The 18,001-nt window shown below is 41.1% G+C and overlaps 1 protein-coding gene across 3 annotated transcripts in view; it reads left to right on the forward strand.

Annotated features, from left to right (window-relative positions):
• Window positions 1–18,001, forward strand: part of ccdc150 (coiled-coil domain containing 150) — a 137,840-nt gene that overhangs the window by 70,742 nt on the left and 49,097 nt on the right. For 2 of the 3 annotated variants that reach the window (XM_068042223.1, XM_068042224.1), the window contains exons 17-22: window positions 3,435–3,563; window positions 5,306–5,475; window positions 8,065–8,158; window positions 10,440–10,603; window positions 14,195–14,321; window positions 15,031–15,225. In XM_068042223.1, coding sequence (XP_067898324.1) covers window positions 3,435–3,563; window positions 5,306–5,475; window positions 8,065–8,158; window positions 10,440–10,603; window positions 14,195–14,321; window positions 15,031–15,225 — 879 coding nt within the window. The remainder of the gene's footprint in view (window positions 1–3,434; window positions 3,564–5,305; window positions 5,476–8,064; window positions 8,159–10,439; window positions 10,604–14,194; window positions 14,322–15,030; window positions 15,226–18,001) is intronic. The other variant, XM_068042225.1, reaches the window with a different exon arrangement.

Consider the following 18,001-nt stretch of genomic DNA (forward strand, 5'->3'; position numbering starts at 1 on the left):
ATGTGATTTGGCACAATGGACTGGAAGCGGCTACTTGAAGGTCAGAGCAGTGGGAGGCTTTCAAGGAGGTGATGAAGAGGGTTCATATATCTTCTGATAAAGAAACAGGATGGGACTCCCAAATGTAGACCCTTCTCCCCCACTAGATGTCAAAGAGTATTCAGAGTAGGATAAGGTTTTTAAAAAAAAAGAAAGCTTATGTCAAATACCAAAAGGTAAATACTGCAGAAAGCCTAAAGGAGCATATAAAATGCTGGGGTGAAATTAAAAAGGAAATTAGGAAAGCAAAAAGAGAGCATGAAAAAATATTGGCAAGTAAAACCAAAGAAAACACAAAGTGGGTAGCTAAGGAAAGAGAAGGGCCAATAAGAGACCAAAAAGGTAACTTGTGTGTATCGATGAAAGACACAGGTATGACTCTTAAAAGAATGCTTATAGTTTGTTGTCAGAAAAGAAGGGGACATGTAGACATTGTAGTTAAGGACGAAGGTATTGAATATTGGATGGGATAAACGTATTGAGGGAGGAAATATTAAGGTGCTTAGAATCCTTGAAAGTGGATAAATCACCAGGCCCGGATGAAATGTATCCCAGACTGCTAAGGGCAACAAGGGAAGAAATAGCAGAAGCTCTGACCATCATTTTCCTCTCTGGCTACAGGTGTGGTGCCGGAGAACTGCTAATATTGTCTCATTATTTAAAACAGATAGTAATTACTGACCAGCCAGCCTAAAGTCAGAGGTGGGCAAATTATTACAAAAATTCTGAGTATAAATAGTCATTTCGAAAGGCATGGATTAATCAAGGACAATCGGCATGGATGTGTTAAGGGAAACCTGTGTCTGACTAACTCGATTGAACTTTTTTGTGCAGGTAACTAGGAGGGCCAATGAGGGTAGTGCATTTGATGTAATATACATGGATTTTAGAAAGGCTTTTGACCAGGTCCCAAAGCCCAAGTGATCCAAGAGAAAGTGGCATGTTGGATCCAAAATTGGCTCAGTGGCAGGAAGCAAAGGGTTATGGTTGACGGGTGTTTTTTGTGACCTGAAGGCTGTTTACAGTGGGGTTCCACAGTGCTTAATACTAGGCCCTTGATGTTCGTGGTATATATCAATGATTTAGACTTAAATGTAGGGGGTATGATTAAGAAGTTTGAAGATGATATGAAAAGTGGCCGTGTGACTGATAATGAGGAATAAAACTGTAGACTGCAGGAAGATATCAATGGACTGTTCAAGTGCGCAGAAAATTGACAAATGGAATTCAATCTGGAGAAGTTTGCGGTAATGCATTTGGGGAAGATTAACATGGCAAGGGAATACACAATAAATGGTAGGATTCTGAAGTGCAGAGAAACAGAGGGACCTTGTAGTGCATGTCCACAGATAACTGAAGATAGGACAGGGTAGTTACGAAGATGGTTACGAAGGCATATGGGATAATTTCCTTTATCAGCCTAGAGTATAAGAGCAAGGCGATTATGCTAGAATGGTATAAAACACTAGTTAGTTCACAGCTAGATTCCTGAGTAAAGTTCTGGTCACTGCAGTACAGGACAGATGTGATCACACTCGAGAGGGTACAGAGGTGATTTGCAAGGATGTTGCCAGGAATTGAGAATTTTAGTTATAAGGAAAGATTGAATAGACTGGGATGGTTTGGAACAGAGGGGGCTGAGGGGAGATTTAATTATGTATAACATGATGAGGGCGCTAGATGGAGTGGACAGGAAGGATCTATTTCCATTAGCAGAGAGGTCAATAACCAAGAGCATAGATTTAAATTAATTGGTAGAAGGATTAGAGGGGAGTTGAGGGATAATTTATTTTCACCCAGAGGCTGATGGAGGTCTGGAATCCACTGCCTGAAAGGGTAGTAGAGGCAGAAAACCTCATCGCTTGGGGTGCCGTAAGGTACACTGCTACGGAACCAGTGCTGGATAGCAGAATTAGGCTGGATAGCTCTTTCACGGCCGGTACAGGCATGATGGACTGAATGACGACCTTCTGTGCTGTAAATTTTTCCAGGTTTTCTATGTTTCTATGTGTAACTTTTTCCAGGGTTTTTACAGCGAGACTAACAATGTTAGAGCACAAGTTCTCATCAGTTCATGATTACAAGCGAGATAGCAGTCTGTGGCAACCTCTGTAGTGCACCCTATGGAGGAGCATAGACTCACTGATAACAATTTCTGATTTCCTTGTTGTTCTTGTCTTTGTCCGAACTCCCAAAGTTGCTGTCAGTTTCGGTGGAATAATGACAGCGATTGTTGCCTGTTTCGCCATTATTACCACAGCAAAATCTGGTCCCTTCTGTCTGATGCAGTAAGAAATAAATTCTCAAATAGGCGGTTATTTTATTTCTGATCAATGTCTTTGTTTAGTCAAGGTTGAAACAAAGATAATTCAACTTTAATTTTTAAGTTGCTTGATTTCACAAATTGTCTTAATATTAACTGTTGAAGTATGATTAATATATGTGGCATCTAGCCCTTTGTGTCACATTAATGAGCTAGTTATCAACTTGGAGGCGGGGTGGGGTGGCTGCATTGGGTTCAGGGAACCCGGAAGGATGGGTTTCCATAATGTCCTGCCAAATGTAACTGCCTGACCTGATCAGTATATTTTATCAGTTTTTCAGTTGCAGTCAGCCAGATTCAGAGGCTTGATGACTGTCAGATAGGGAGGCCTAGGGCACCGGAGAATGGAGTAGAGGGAGGGAGATTGAATGGGGTGGGGGAGGGGGCAGGGAAATAGGAGGCCTGAGGCAAGATCAGAAGGCGGAGGCAAATTTGGAAGAAGAGATCAGAAGAGTTGGGGGAAAATCAGAAGAGTCGCCTGGGGTGGGGGGTGCTGGGAAAGCAGAGCCCTCGTGGAGGAGATTGGAAATGTCAGGGGGAATCAGAAGAGTCCTGGAGGGAGATCGGAAGGGTAGTGGGGTATGTTTGAACATGGAAGGTGGCTGAACCAGGTAAACTGGATCCACAGGTTAAGTGGAAAGGCACTTAGCCTCTTAATCCAGCAGTCCTCACCTCCCTTTAGCCATTTGGCTTCCTGAAATTTAGACAACTTGACTGACCAAGATTAAATTTAAAATGCTGGTTAAATATAAGACACACAGCCTTATTAGAATCATTAACGTGCCAGCCCATTTCCTGGGAAGGGGTTGGTGCACGCCCATTGTTTCCACACCCCCCCCCCCCCCCCCCCCCACGATTAAAATCAGAATTGGGCATATTGGGGTCGGGTTTCAGAATTTTAACATTCTAACATCCTGTTTAAAGAGTTAAAATTCCCTCCGTTGAATTGTTGCAAGTAAGATGTTGCTACATACGTTTGTTGTAATAAACTATAAGTGAACTCTGCATTATTGCCAAACTTGCATTTAGAATGTCCTTTGTTGTTGGTATATGTTGACTTTTTTCTGACCAGGCACAGTTGGTATTGGAACAAAAAGAGGAAGATTTTGCAATGGCAATAAAATCTCGTGATGAAGCACTTCAAGAAATCCAAAAGCTAAAAGAACGTATAGAGATGATGGAAGAGAGAGAAACACAGAAGGTGAAAACAACAGTGAAAAATAAAAAAAAATGTTTTTGCTGAATACTGGACGCTTAATTAATTGTTAGCAGTATGGGTAGTTCATTCTGGTACTTTAGTGGTTTATAATGTTAGGACTGAGGCGGGAGGAGTGCACTCTCTTTATCGAGTTCCACTTCTCCACAGGTCACAACATATATTTAAATGTTTATCCTGTTACCAATACGGCCAATTGTATGTTCTACTTTTATTTCAAAATTAAATCCACCAACCAAGTTTCTTTCATAAAGAACAGATTTATTATAAAACAAGGCATATTCAGTAAAGATGCAAAGCATTAAAACACAGATTGAAATATAAAGTCCCCTTCTAACTTAGGCCAACACACACGCGCACACACATACCGGTTAAAGAAAAAATAAAGGGTTTTTCTCTGCAGAGATTTTTTTACAAAAAGCCAAAAAGAAAACCTTGGCCAAATAATTGTTAATTCCTGAAGGAAAAGGATAAGATAAGGAATGATATCAGTTGTCCCTTTTCTGGCATTCCAATACACGTAGATGGCTGTTACTGGGATCTTTTTGGAGAAGTTCTCTCCAAGCAATGGCAAGGATTAGTCTGGCAGGCTTTCCAGGAGAAATGCGGCCTCAGGGATTTCAGCTGTCACATACTGGATTCTCAGTGTTTCTCAGAGAGGTGGAGAAAAGGATGAACTGGTTGCTTCGCTCTGAGCAGGCTGACCCCCCACCTGCCTCAGAACAATGTCCAAAACTCAACCAACTCTTGACCACCATGAATCTTGACATGTCACTTCTCTGTAAACAACTCCCATAGTCAGAAGGCACCAGCTCCTTACTTAGCTGAAGACATGTGACTTCCAGTAAGTGTTTTTAAACGAAGTCCTTCGAGTGACCTTTTTTTTAAAAAAAAAAGTCCAGCATATATGGAATTACTCCAGTCCTCCGAAGGAATCCATTTCAACAATTTTAAATCATAAGTCCGCATAAAAATATTTTAAAATGGAAGCACTTTCATAACAATAAAAAACATCATAGTCAGATATTGTTTTAAACGGATCCAGACTTCATTTTGGGAATTAAACAGTGTTAATTCCACAAATCTCAAAAATTGAGCAATGCCTAATACTTTCAGCAATTTAAACATATTAAGAGAAAGTGGGCATGTGGATTCATCATTCAATCCCAAGTGCTCAAAGGTGGTGTTTCAAATGCTTCTCAGTTGCATTATCTGGAATCTGCTCAGAACTGCTCCCACTCTGCTATCATAACCTTGTTGGAAGTGCAACGGAGTGGAGGCAGCTCCAAGGAAATTCACTGAATCGTCTCCTGAATCGATAATTTTCCCATTACTTATGACGTCCACTATTAAAATGCTGAAGAATTCAGAGAAACATGCATAGTTTAAAAAACAATTACTGTTTCTTGTTGCTAATACATTTACAGTTTGATTGGAAAGAAACTTGAAGGCTTGGGAAGATAAGCTGACTCCAGGAAGTTGGCAGTGATACCTATCTATTTTTCAAACCTGTTGGCATGTGATTGACTTGCAAATAAAGGTGCAGGGCACATTGCCATGAAAGTGGCAGCATAAGTTCAGAATTCAAGTTTTAAGTGTGAAGATTGGCACTCGGACTTGGAACTGTCTGAGGTAATTGTCCAAATCCATACCACCAAAAGCTACTTGTCTTTTAGTAATTCACAGCTTTATGCCTGAACTGATTGGAATGCTAACTTACTTTCCAGATTGCAAATCTTCAGCAAAATTTGTCAGATTCTAAGGAAGATAATAGCCAAATGGCAGTGACTGTAGAGAATGTATTGGTATCGCACACAAAACTCCAGCAGACAGTGGAGAAACTACAAATAGAACTCGGACAAAGAGACACAGAGATAAATTACTTGCAACGGGATAAGTAAGAAGATGCTATATTTTTTATATATATATATAATACATATATGTATTGATTATACATAATACCTTTGAGAAAATTTTACTTTTCTGATTGTCGATTATTCAACAAAATATCTATCCATCAGAGAGAGATTTCACTGAATTTAAAAAACATGCAGTGCTTTAAGGTATTTCAAAGTGACGGTTTGCTGCATGACTGCAGGCATAGTCTACTCCTGTTAATTGAAAGTCTACTTTGGTTTGAAAGCTGATATGAGTCAGCCAGTGATTTAAGTTATATAATTTGAATAAAACATTAGAGGAAGTGTTTATAATTTTAATTTGAGTGATCAGATAATTCAAATTAGGCAATTTCATTATTATATGTTTTATAACTTTATTAGTAAACTATCTTTATTTACTTGTGATCTGGGATTTTCTCTGATTACCATATTAAGAATCACTGTATTTATGGTAATCATACTATTCCAAAGTGAATAATGGATTTGAATGCATTAAGAAGCATATGTCACTCATTATTGTTCAGATGCTCTGAATTTTAGAAGTTTATTTTGTAGGATTATTGGGGAGAATTTTGTTCGCGTAGCTTCTATCAACGGGAGAACACTGCGGAACCTGTGGCACTGACTGAACCTGGGGAGTCAATGTGAATTTCTCCCCCATTATATCTTAATTTCTGTTATTTTGTGGTCTGATTTATGCTGTGTTAATTGAGTATGCACAGTAGTACGCACCTTGCTGCAAAGCATAGTTAAGAGTGAAGTGTATTTTGAGATTTTGAGTCATGGCTTGCTTCTATTTGGATCCTTAACCTTCAGGTGTGTATGCCTCACTGCAATTGTCAGCTTAGCTGAATTGGTAGCATCTGAGTCAGAAGTTTGTAAATTTATATCCCATTACAGGAAATGAGCACATAATCTTCAGTCACGAAGTTGTATGCTCAAGCCCTTCAGCACAGTAATGTCGGAGATGCAGTCGTTGGCATGAAACATTAAAGCAAAGTCCTGTCTGCCTGTTTCAGTTGTTCCAGTGGGCATTAAAGATCCAATGGCACAATTTGAAGATAGTTGCTCACTCTCTCTGAACATACCAATAACAACTTAATTTGGTAATTTGTCTCAGATTCACTAGATTGGTTCCTAGGTTGAAAGGGTTGTCCTATGATGAGAGACTGGGTAAATTGGGCCTATACTCTCTGGAGTTTAGAAGAATGAAAGGTGATCTCATTGAAACATAAAAGATTCTGAAGGGGTTTGACAGGGTGGAGACTGAGAGGTTTTCCCCCCCTGGCTGTGGAATCTAGAACTCAGGGGTGCAGTCTCAGGGTAAGGGATAGATCATTTAGGACTGACATGAGGAAAAAGTTCTTCACTCAGAGGGTTGTGAATGCTCCATTGTTGAGTATATTTAAGGCTGATGTAGACAGATTTTTTGTCTTTCAGGGAATCAAGGGATATGGGGAGCAAGCGGGAAAGTGGAGTTGAAGCCAAAGATCAGCCATGATCGTATTGAATGGCAGAGCAGTCTTGAGGGACCATATAGTCTGCTCTTATTTCTTCTGTTTCTTATGTCTCACCCCTTCTTATTTCTGTACCCTGCTACCATTAAACTGAGAAGTAGGCAGATTTGAGACCCGACCTGACCCAACCCGTCCATTTTTGGGATTGAAATTATCCCCAGTAAGGCACTATATAAATGCAAGTTCTTTATTTTGTACTGCAGTTCAAATGGTCTTGTAGTATTCTTCTTCTTTAAACTGGTGATGATAGATAATTTCAACATCAAATTTATAGAAATGTCAATTGCTGTTTTGTAAAGGACCTCTTTGAACCTGCGATAATGATTGACAGCTGATTTCATCTTTAAGTTGTATGGGTGTTCCAAAGCTGGATCTGTTGCTTTTGATTTAATTCTATTTTCATTGGGCAATTTTTTTCTCTCTTTGCTTTTGTTCATTTCTTACTCTGCCCCCTCCTCACCATGCATCCAAAGTTCTATGAAAAATGAATGGTTTGATAAACTGTTGTGTTTTAAATTGTGCTGCTACTGTGTAAGTTCTCCTGATGATGATCCTTTCAGCCATACAAAATTATAATTCATTCCAATGGAAAGTGACTCCCTGAAAATTCATCATTACACTTTAGCAAAAAAGAACTTAACTATCAATTGGTTAAGAAAATGCAGAGTGCAAAATTACTTTCTCTCACCTCAAAAGTAAGAGATGCCTTAAACTTTTTTTTGTGGTTTCCTCTCCTTAAGACTCTTTAAAACTAGAATGCTAAGGTTTACTCCATGAAAAAGTTCCTTATGGTATCTCTGCTCTTGCTGGCACTTCTTTGGTAATGAATATTTTGATGCGTACAGAAGCCCCATCAAAAATATTTAAATTGAGGGAACTGGTAAAGAGGATCTGTGCTGTTGTAACTTTGTAGTCGATAAAATATCTCATCTGCTCAAAGAATGTTTGGTTATGTGTCACTGTAGTATTCCAGCACTTCAGCAAACTAACGATCATACCCATGCTTATTAATCTTGGACGTACATGTGTACACTTGCTGAATATGGTTTCAAATCTTCAATTCCTGTCTAGGTCACATACCCAAATGATTCTGCAGAGGCTACAGGCTGAGCTGGGGGATCTACAACATAAACTGGCTAGTATAGAAACACAGCATAACATTCAGGTAAACATAATCGTATTAGTTAAATTTCTATAAACAATGTACACTGAGGCATACATATTACATGAATACACGGGGATACATGGTGCACAATGGATAAGTTGCAGAAAATGGATGTATTGCAGGCTCCTGGTAGGGAGGTTGTCTTGCTTATCATCCAAGAAGCAGTGTAGAATGCTTAGTGACCTTTTCTGTGACATTCTTGACTTTGGAACCTGTGTACCTGGTTGATCCTTTTTGATATATTCAGTCGAACCTGTTAGACTTCCTTTAATAGGAAATAGCTATTTGACGAACAGATTCAAGACACTGATTAAGCCATGAAGACTGTCCCAGCACTACTTGAGGGGATACAGTTACATCCAACATATTTCTGAAGCTGCTGTATTCAGAAATTTAAGCAGAGCTATATTTGTGACTTGAAAAATTAGTTTCAGCTCCATCCTCAACATTTTAAAATCTGGATACATTGAAGAAGAGGTATTTTATCCTTAACCTTGAGAGTTTGAATATTCATTTTACATGCCAATAAGCTGCTATTAGTATAGAAAATCATGTACATGCAATTGCATGGACATGCCTTGTGGCTGTTTGTGGTTACGTTTCTCTGCGGCACCCTTTTTGTTCACGTCACTAGTACCTAGCACAGGTATGCCTATTAGACAAATCTAGCTCCAGAGCTGACCTCTTGTCTACTCACACTTGCTGCTTTTTGTACTCTTTGTCAATGGTCACCTAGTATCCCTTACCAGCTTCTATTAGCAACCTATGAGGTGACTACCCTCTGGAAATCTGCTCCAGAAAACTTTTCACCCATTTGAATGTTGTGGAGCTTGTTCAGTTGACTCTCAAGCTGCACAACCTTCTGCTCGAGGACTGCAACCTTTGTACACCTTGAAAATTTCCAGCTGATCAGAGAGAGTCAGCATGGATTTGTAAGGGATGAGTCATGCCTGACAAACGCAATTTAAATTCTTTGAAGAGGTGACTGAAGTAGTGGACAGGAGAATGTCATGGATGTTAGTTATATGGACTTCCTAAGCCCCTCCTAAGAGTCGTTAACTAAAGTTGAACCCCATGGAATTGAAGGCAAATTATTGACTTGGTTCGGAAATTGGCTGAGTGGCAGGAGTCAGAGAGGCGCAGTGGTTAGCACCGCAGCCTCACAGCTCCAGTGACCCGGGTTCAATTCTGGGTACTGCCTGTGCGGAGTTTGCAAGTTCTCCCTGTGTCTGCGTGGGTTTCCTCCGGGTGCTCCGGTTTCCTCCCACATGCCAAAGACTTGCAGGTTGATAGGTTAATTGGCCATTAGCAATTGCCCCTAGTATAGGTAGGTGGTAGGGAAATATAGGGACATGTGGGGATGCGGTAGGAATATGGAATTAGTGTAGGATTAATATAAATGGGTGGTTGATGGTCGGCACAGACTCGGTGGGCCGAAGGGCCTGTTTCAGTGCTGTATCTCTAAACTAAAGGGTAGGAATAATGGACAGGTAACTCTATTTGGCAGTATGTAACTAGTGGTGTCTAACAAGGATCTGTGTTGAGGCCTCAACTATTCACTGATGATTGGATAGAAAGCCACATATCCAGATTTGAAATAACACAAAGATAGAAGGCATTGTAAGCAGTGTAAATAGAAGCATAAAATTACAATGAGATATTGATAGATTAAATGAATTGGCAAAACTGTGGCAAATGTATTTCTACATACAAAGGTTGGTAGATGTTTAGAACTCTCTTCCGGAAATGGCAATTGATGCCAGATCAGTTGTAAATTCTAAATCTGTGACTGATAGATTTTTATTAGCTGAAAGTATTAAGGGATATGTGACAAAGGCGGGTATATGAAGTTAAGTTGCAGATCAGCCATGATCTCATTAAACGGCGGAACAGACTTGAGGGGCTAGATAGTCTACTCCTGTTCCTGTGTTCCTATGTGCACTTCATACATATGAATTTACCCTTCATGGTATATGAGTCTGAACAGGTTCACGTCCTTTACAGCAAGAAAATCCTTGAGGAAGAAAAGTCATTGTTTCTATCAAATACTTTACATATCAAATACTTTAGATATGTGATGCTTTATGTTGTGACACATGAAATGGCTTGTCCTATTTAAAACCTTGCTGAAAACCAAGCCGAGATTAGAATTTCCCTGTCCGTGGTCTGATTGTTTGGTGGAGATGCAAACCTCCCTGTCTATGGCATATAGCATTAAAATATTAAATCAGTAATTTACTTACTAAAATGATTTTGGAGTGATTTCCTATTGTCAATAAAGGTGACGCCTCTCCGAAAAGGACTAGAGATTGCAAGACAAGATAATAAGAAACTAGCACGCAGCTTGGAGCAGACTTTGCACGCAAGCAATACTTTGCAGATTAAACTAAATCAACTACAGGAAGAATTGGACAATAAACAGCAACAGCAACTTCTGCACAGCAGGTCAGACCTAGAGTTATAAGTAAAGTACTTATACATAAAATGCTTCCCAATTTAAAGGAATAAATGTAACATACTAGAGAAATGAAATTCAGGAGCAGAGAGTGACTCTGGTGTTCCAGATAAGAACATAAGAAATAGGAACAGGAGTAGGCTATTCAGCCACTCAAGCCTGCCCCGCCGTTCAATAAGATCATGGCTGATTAGTCCCAGGTCTCAACTCCTCTTTCGGGCCTGCTTCTCATACCCCTCGACTCCCCAAGATTTCAAAACTCTATCTACCTCCTCCTTAAATACATTTAGTGACCTAACCTCCACAACTCTGAGGTAGAGAATTCCAGAGATTCACAACCCTCTGAGAGAAGAAATTCCTTTGCATCTCAGTTTTAAATGTGTGCCTCCTTATTCTGTAACTATGTCCCCTAGTTCAAGATACCCCCACCAGTGGAAACATATTCTCAACATCTACCCTGTCAAGCCCCCTTAAAATCTTATATGTTTCAATACGATCACCTCTCGTTCTTCTAAACTCCAATGAATAAAGGCCTAACCTGTTTAGCCGTTCTTGATAAGACAACCCCTTCATCCCAGGAACCAGCCTAGGGAACCTTTTCTGAACAGCCTCCAATGCTAGTATATCCTTCCTTAAATACGGGGACCAAAATTCTCAGTTTCATGGTTAATTCCTATCTGAATATGTGTAATACTATTTTTACCATAATTTCCCGATAGCTGTGAAAGAGATTGTGTTTAACAATCCACTATCATTTGGACTTAAAGACACGGAAAAAGTGACGGGAGATTTTTCCCTTCATTGTGCCTGAGCAACACTCAGTCCCTGGACAGCAAAGAGGAAATAAGAGTGAAGATCTGTTGCATCAAGACTCCACCCCACAATGCTATCACAGCATTTCTTGGGCTTTCAAAAAAATAACAACTGGGGCTACACAAATTGGGTGTAAGCTAAGAGTGGTTCCCGGCCCTACCACATTACTTTCCTTTTTTGTCAATCTGCTGGCCACCCAAGGGGCAGGGGGCAGGGGGGTGGTCCGGTGGTGGTGCGTGTGTGGATACTGGGGGATGCAGGGGCTGGTGCCAAAGAAACCTGCTATTGAGGGTTGCCCCTGAACCTCTACTGACTAGAGCATCTGTGTGGAATCTCCAAGAAAACCAAAGGTTGAAGATATTACATTTGCTACATCTATTTTTGGTCTTTGTCCCTACCAAATAATCACTGGACCTCCACAGAAAGCCCCAGTGTCAACAACCAGGAGCACAATTGCAGGTCTCTCCTGTTTTCATGCCACTAATCCCCACTCCCGTAATCCCAGGCCATGACCCTGTGCATCTGGGCTATGCAAATATAACACCTGATGGGGATTCGATGGGAATGCTGAGGAGAGAGTCAGCCCAATAATGTTTTAATAAAAAAGACTTAAAACTAACAAATCTATTTTTGCCTATCCTAATACCTATTTATTTTCCTAGAACATTGTAGTTCTAATTAATAGATCATGACCACACAATTCACTTAAAATCTTCATCCTCATCTTTAAGTCTCTCTCCATGCTCTCAGTCTACCCTAAACTTGTAATTTCATCCAGCTTTTTGACCTTTCCCTTGCTTATTGGTTCTCTAATTCTGGCTTTTTATGAAAGACCATCCACTCACCTACCATTGGCCACCTTGTTCTTCATCTCTGGAATACTGTGATTCTACTTCTCCAGGTTTTAAAAGTGTCTCTATACCCAACTGAATGAACTTGTTCTCATTCAACTGCCATAACTTTTGCACCGTGGCTGAATATGCAATTTTTATTTCTTCTATTTTATTCTATTTATTTTACCTTCTCTTTCTCACTTCATAAGGTGCCGTGGAATATTTTCTACATTAAATATGCTATATAAATTGATGTTGTTGTTACAGTTCTTTGACTAGTTTTATACTCTGTGGTGTACTATGTTTCATTATACAGTGCTCCAGGTGCTTTTTTTTAAAGGAAAAGTAAATTTCATCTCCCATTTTCCCACACTGAGATAGGACTAAATAATTTATGATGGAAATAATGCTGACATTTCTTCTGTAATATTTACCCTCAGGGCAAAGGCACTGGGAGTTGGGCATATCAGCTTAATTTTGATGTCTGCCAAATATTTGGAAACAAACCGAGCTTAACATATGTAGTGGAATTGGTCTTGACTATTCTTTTGCTTAATTCCCAAAACAATCAAGGAAATGTTTATTATTTGTACTTATTTTCAGGGTCACTTTTTGATTTTAATAGTTCTCATGATATGGGTGATACTAGCTAGACCTCGTTTATTGCCCATCTGTAGTTGCCTTGAGAAGGTAATAGTGGAGCTTCTCCTTGAACCCCAGCAGTTCTTGTTTTGATGTCGCTTCCACGATGATAGATAGGGAATTCTAGGTATCGACCCATTAATGATTAAGGAATGGTGGTATATGTCCAAGTCAGAATTGTGCGTGACTTGGAAAGGAATTTGGAGGTGATGATTTTCCCTTGATCTTGCTGCTCTTTGCCTTCTTGATGGTAGAGTTTATTGAATTGTTAGGAGGTGTCAAAGTAAGCCTGCTGAGTTGCTACAGCTCATCCTGTATATAGCACTGTGTTCCAGCCACATTCTGACAGTGGTGGAGAGGGTGGATATCGAGTCCAAGGACGAGGACATTGGTCAAGTGAACTGCTGTGTCCTGGGTGATATTGAGCTTTTTGAATGTTGTTGCATCTGCACTCATCCAGGTGAATCGTGCATGTTCCATCACACTATGCGCTTTAGCTTTACAGATGGTGTTGAGGGTACTGAAGAGGCCACAATGCTTCAGAAGGTGATCCACTCATTGCAGAGTACAACCCCTGCCCTATTCTGTCAGTCATTTTGTTATGACTAATCTAGTTAAGCTTCTGTCAGTGATGATCCTTAGGATATTGACTGTGGGGGCTTGGTGATAATGTTGCCATTGGAGGTTTGGGTAGGTGGTTAGACCTTTACTTATTGGAGATAGTCATTGCTGGCATTTATGAGGCATGAATGTTACCTGCCAGTTGTGAGCCCAAACCTGGATGTTGTCCACAGCCTGCTGTAGATTGGCATGGACTGCTTCATAAGCTGTGAAAGGAACTGAACATTGTGGAATGATCAGAGAGCAGCTCAACTCCTGACGTTATGACAGGAGGAAAATCATTGTTGAAATAGCTGAAGATGTTTGGGCTGAGTATACTGCCCTGAGAAACTCCAGCAGCAATGTTTTAGGGCTGTGCTGATTGGCCTCCAACATCCATGGCCATGAGTTATGACTCCAGCCGTTGGAAGATTTTCTCCTTGATCCTCATTGATTTTAGTTTTGCTGGAGTACTTTGGTGCCATGCTCAATCTAATGCTGCCTTGAGGTCAAGAGCAGTTCTCTAGCCCGTTCTTGGCCATTCAGCTGGTTCAGGGCTTGTATTGGGCAGACATGCTACAAGTTTGAAATTTATTATCTTTGTAACTTAAATTTGATGATGATTGCATAAAGTAAACTTAACTGCACTCTGTTGCTTTACTGTTCGTCCTGCCTACCATAAAAATTCTGCAGGGAACAAGAACTTGAGGATGCTAAAATTGAGTCCAAAATGTTCACGGAACAGATTGATGCCCTGAAAAAACAGTACCAAAGTGAGAGAGAGATTGCGAGGAAGGCCAGTCAGAAAGAAATAATGGAAGTAAGTCTGACTACTCTTATTCTTCCCAAAATAAAATAAAGCTACCTTAGGACATGGACTGTACAAAACTGACAGTGAGCAAAGTAATTTGTATAGATGTTTGAAATATTTAAAAAATAATTGAGAGTAATAAGGTAGTTTCAGTTATAAGTAGTTACTTTTGTCATTTTTTTGATAAATTGGAACATTCAAAACTTCGTTTAGAAAATAATGACCAAGTTCAAGTGGCCAACAAATTGCTAGGCTATGGAGATGGCATGTTCAAGTCTATTATTTATTGGAGTTATGCTGTAAGACCAGACATTTGGAAGGTATCTTTGTAGAAGGGAGGGGCCATATGGTCTACTCCTGCTTCTATTTCTTATGTTCTTGCGTTAAAGTAGAATGACAGTGAGGCTCATTATCATATTTAAAGTTCCAACCCACCTCCTTGGAGCGGCTTGGCTGCCTGCTCAAATTTTGGCCCCAGTTAAAGCCAGAAATGGGCAGGTCGGAGGTGGAATTGGATCAAGAAACAGATTTCTTAGATTTTAACCACCACCTCCCCCTCCACCCAATCCAACCTGCAGTTTTTTACATTAAAATCCACCCCCCCCCCCCCGCCCCCTAAAAGTTTAATTCAGCTTGAGTTGAATAGTTAGGTACTACTATCAATACTGCGAAGAACTACTATAATTTTCCTTGACGCAAATATTTTCTAACTTCAAAGCTTAGAAAAAGCCTAGCTGATACCACATCCAAATCTGCAGAATTGTCACGAGCCAATAGGGAATTGCGACTGAAGGTTGCTGAATTTGAGAAGACCATAAAAAGTCAGAAAGCAAAGATCAAAGATCAAAAGACACAACTGAAGCATCATCTGGAAACCAAAGCGAATAATGCACAAAATACAGAAAGAATGAAGGTATATATAGGACAATTTCTTCTTGGTATGTAAGCTCATTTTGAAAGACCAGATTGTTACAATTTAAGCGCTCTCCCACTCTTAATGTATGCCCACAGTAAAAATGATGTTTCCATGAGCAGACCTACTCTCCAATGATCTGATATCTACAACTTTATGCATGACATGAAGACAATAGTAGATAATAGGACTGGAGGTTGCATGGGCTTGCCTTTGTTAGATAGAAGTGTTAAGGGATATGGAGTAAGACATAGAATCGTAGAATAGTACGACACATAATGAGGCCATCTGGCCCATTAAATCTGTGCTGGCTCTTTCAAGGAGCATTCCAGTTAGAATCACTCCCCAGCTCTTTCTCTTTTGAAGGCTACTATTGAATCTGTATCCACCATCCTATCAGGCAGTGAATTCTAAATCTTAACCACTCGTTAAGTAAAGCTGTTTTTCCTCATGTTGTCTCTGGTTCTTTTGCCAGTCACCTTAAATCTGTGTTCTCTGGTTATTGGCCCTTCAGCTGTTGGACAGAGTTTCTTCTGAGCCCTCTCTAAGGAGTATAACTCCAGTTTCTTCAGATTCATGTAACTCTAATCCTTCATTCCTGGAACCATTCTATTAAATCTCTTCTGTACCCTCTCCAAAGCCTTCACGTCCTTCCTAAAGTGTAGTGCCCAGAATCAGATCCAACACTCCAGCTGGGGCCAAACTAGTGCCTTAGATAGGTTTAGTATAACATCCTGACTCTTGTACTCTATGGCCAGAATTTTATCCCAGTGACGGGGATCCCGGTGGTGGACCGGAAGATGAGGATCGACCCTGCCTCGTCCCACTGTCGGACCCTGGGGAATTTCACGGCAGGCAGCCAATTAACTGCCCGCTCTCGGGGATGCCGTCCCTCTGAGGGACAGGCTCCCACCTTCAGAGCTGCTAGCCAATCGGAGGACCGGCAGCTCAGCAGTACCAGCAGCACCACCAGGAGTGGTGGCCACTGCTGGCAGTGCAGGAGGCCTGCAGTGGCAAAGATGGAGGAGACCCCGGGACGCAAGGGAAGTTGGGGTTGCCAGGCCAGTCAGGCAAGCCCCGGTGAGTGGTTGGAGGGTTGTTGGTGAGGGCAGGTGGGTCTTGCCACGGGAGCAGCCATCACTGGCAGAGGAGGGGGGCCCTATTTGGGCCATGGATTATCCCCAGAGGAGGAAACCCCCACCCGAGCCTGCTAGGAGGCTGCCAGGTTTCACCTAGTGGTGTCTCTACATGGCACTGGGCCCCTCCGATGTTCATGAAATGGGAGCAGAGGCATGAAGCTGCCCTTAAGCGGCCACTTGGGTGACTCAATTGGCCTTGGACGGGGAGGACCATCCTCCAACTTCCCCACCGCGGACAAAATGGTATGGGAACAGATGCCGACGCCACCCTGTAGCATTTTGTTTGCCCCGCCCCACCTCCATTCCCGTCTCCAAGGGCTGGATTAAACCCAGCCTAATAATTCTATTTATAAATCCCAGGATCTCATAGGCTTTGTTAACCTGTTCTGTCAACTTCAAAGATTGGTACATAAACACTCTTAGGCCTCTCTCTTCTTGCTCCCCTTTTAAAATTGTACCTTTCAGCATGTATCGTCTCTCCTCATTCTTCTTGCCAAAATGTAGCACCTCACATGTTGAATTTCATCTCCCATGTGTCCACCTATTCCAACAGCCTGTCTATGTCCTGTTGAGGACTATTATTATCTTGTTCACTGTTTACTACACTTCTAAGTTTCATATCATTTGCGCAGTTCGAAATTGTGCCCTCAAGGTACTGAACTTTGTGGAACTCTACTGTATACCATCCTCTAGTCCGAAAAACAGCCAATCACTACAAATTTCTGTTTTCTGTCCCTCAGCCAATTTTGTACCCAAGCTGCTGTTGCCCCTTTTATCCCATGTGCTTCAATTTTGATGCCTAAATGTGGTACTTTATTAAAAACCTTTTGAATGCACAACTCTCATCCACCCTTTCTGTCACCTCATCAAAAAACACAATTAGCAGATCCATGCTGGCTCTCCTGGTCCATACTTGTCTAAATGGCTGTTAATTTCCTCTTGTAATGTAATTCAATGACGGAGCATACTTGAGCAGCTGAATTGCCTACTCCTGTTTCTATGTGTCTTTCAAAGGCAAGACATATGGGAATTTCTGTGCAGAAACTAGAATGCTCCAAAGTGCTTTGCTGCAACTTGCCAATATACGGTGCCTTGAAAGTAGAAAAACATAGAACAGTACAGCACAGTACAGCCCCTTCGGCCCACGATGTTGTGCCGAACCTTTAACCTACTCTAGGATCAAACTACTGACATACCCTTCATACTACTATCATCCATGTACCTATCCAAGAGTCGCTTAAATGTCCCTAATGTATCTGCTTCTACTACCACCACTGGCAGTGCATTCCACGCACCCACCACTCTCTGTGTAAAGAACCTACCTCTGACATCTCCCCGAAACCTTCCTCCAATCACCTTAAAATTATGCCCCCTGGTGATAGCCCTTTCCACCCTGGGAAAAAGTCTCTGGCTATCCACTCTATCTATGCCTCTCATCATCTTGTACCCTTCTATCAAGTCACCTCTCATCCTTCTTCGCTCCAATGAGAAAAGCCCTAGCTCCCTCAACCTTTCTTCATAAGACATGCCCTCCAGTCCAGGCAGCATCCTGGTAAATCTCCTCTGCACCCTCTCTAAAGCTTCCACATCCTTCCTATAATGAGGCGACCAGAACTGAACACAATATTCCAAGTGTG

Source organism: Heterodontus francisci, chromosome 11 (assembly GCF_036365525.1).
Source record: "Heterodontus francisci isolate sHetFra1 chromosome 11, sHetFra1.hap1, whole genome shotgun sequence".
Classification (NCBI taxonomy): Eukaryota; Metazoa; Chordata; class Chondrichthyes; order Heterodontiformes; family Heterodontidae; genus Heterodontus; species Heterodontus francisci.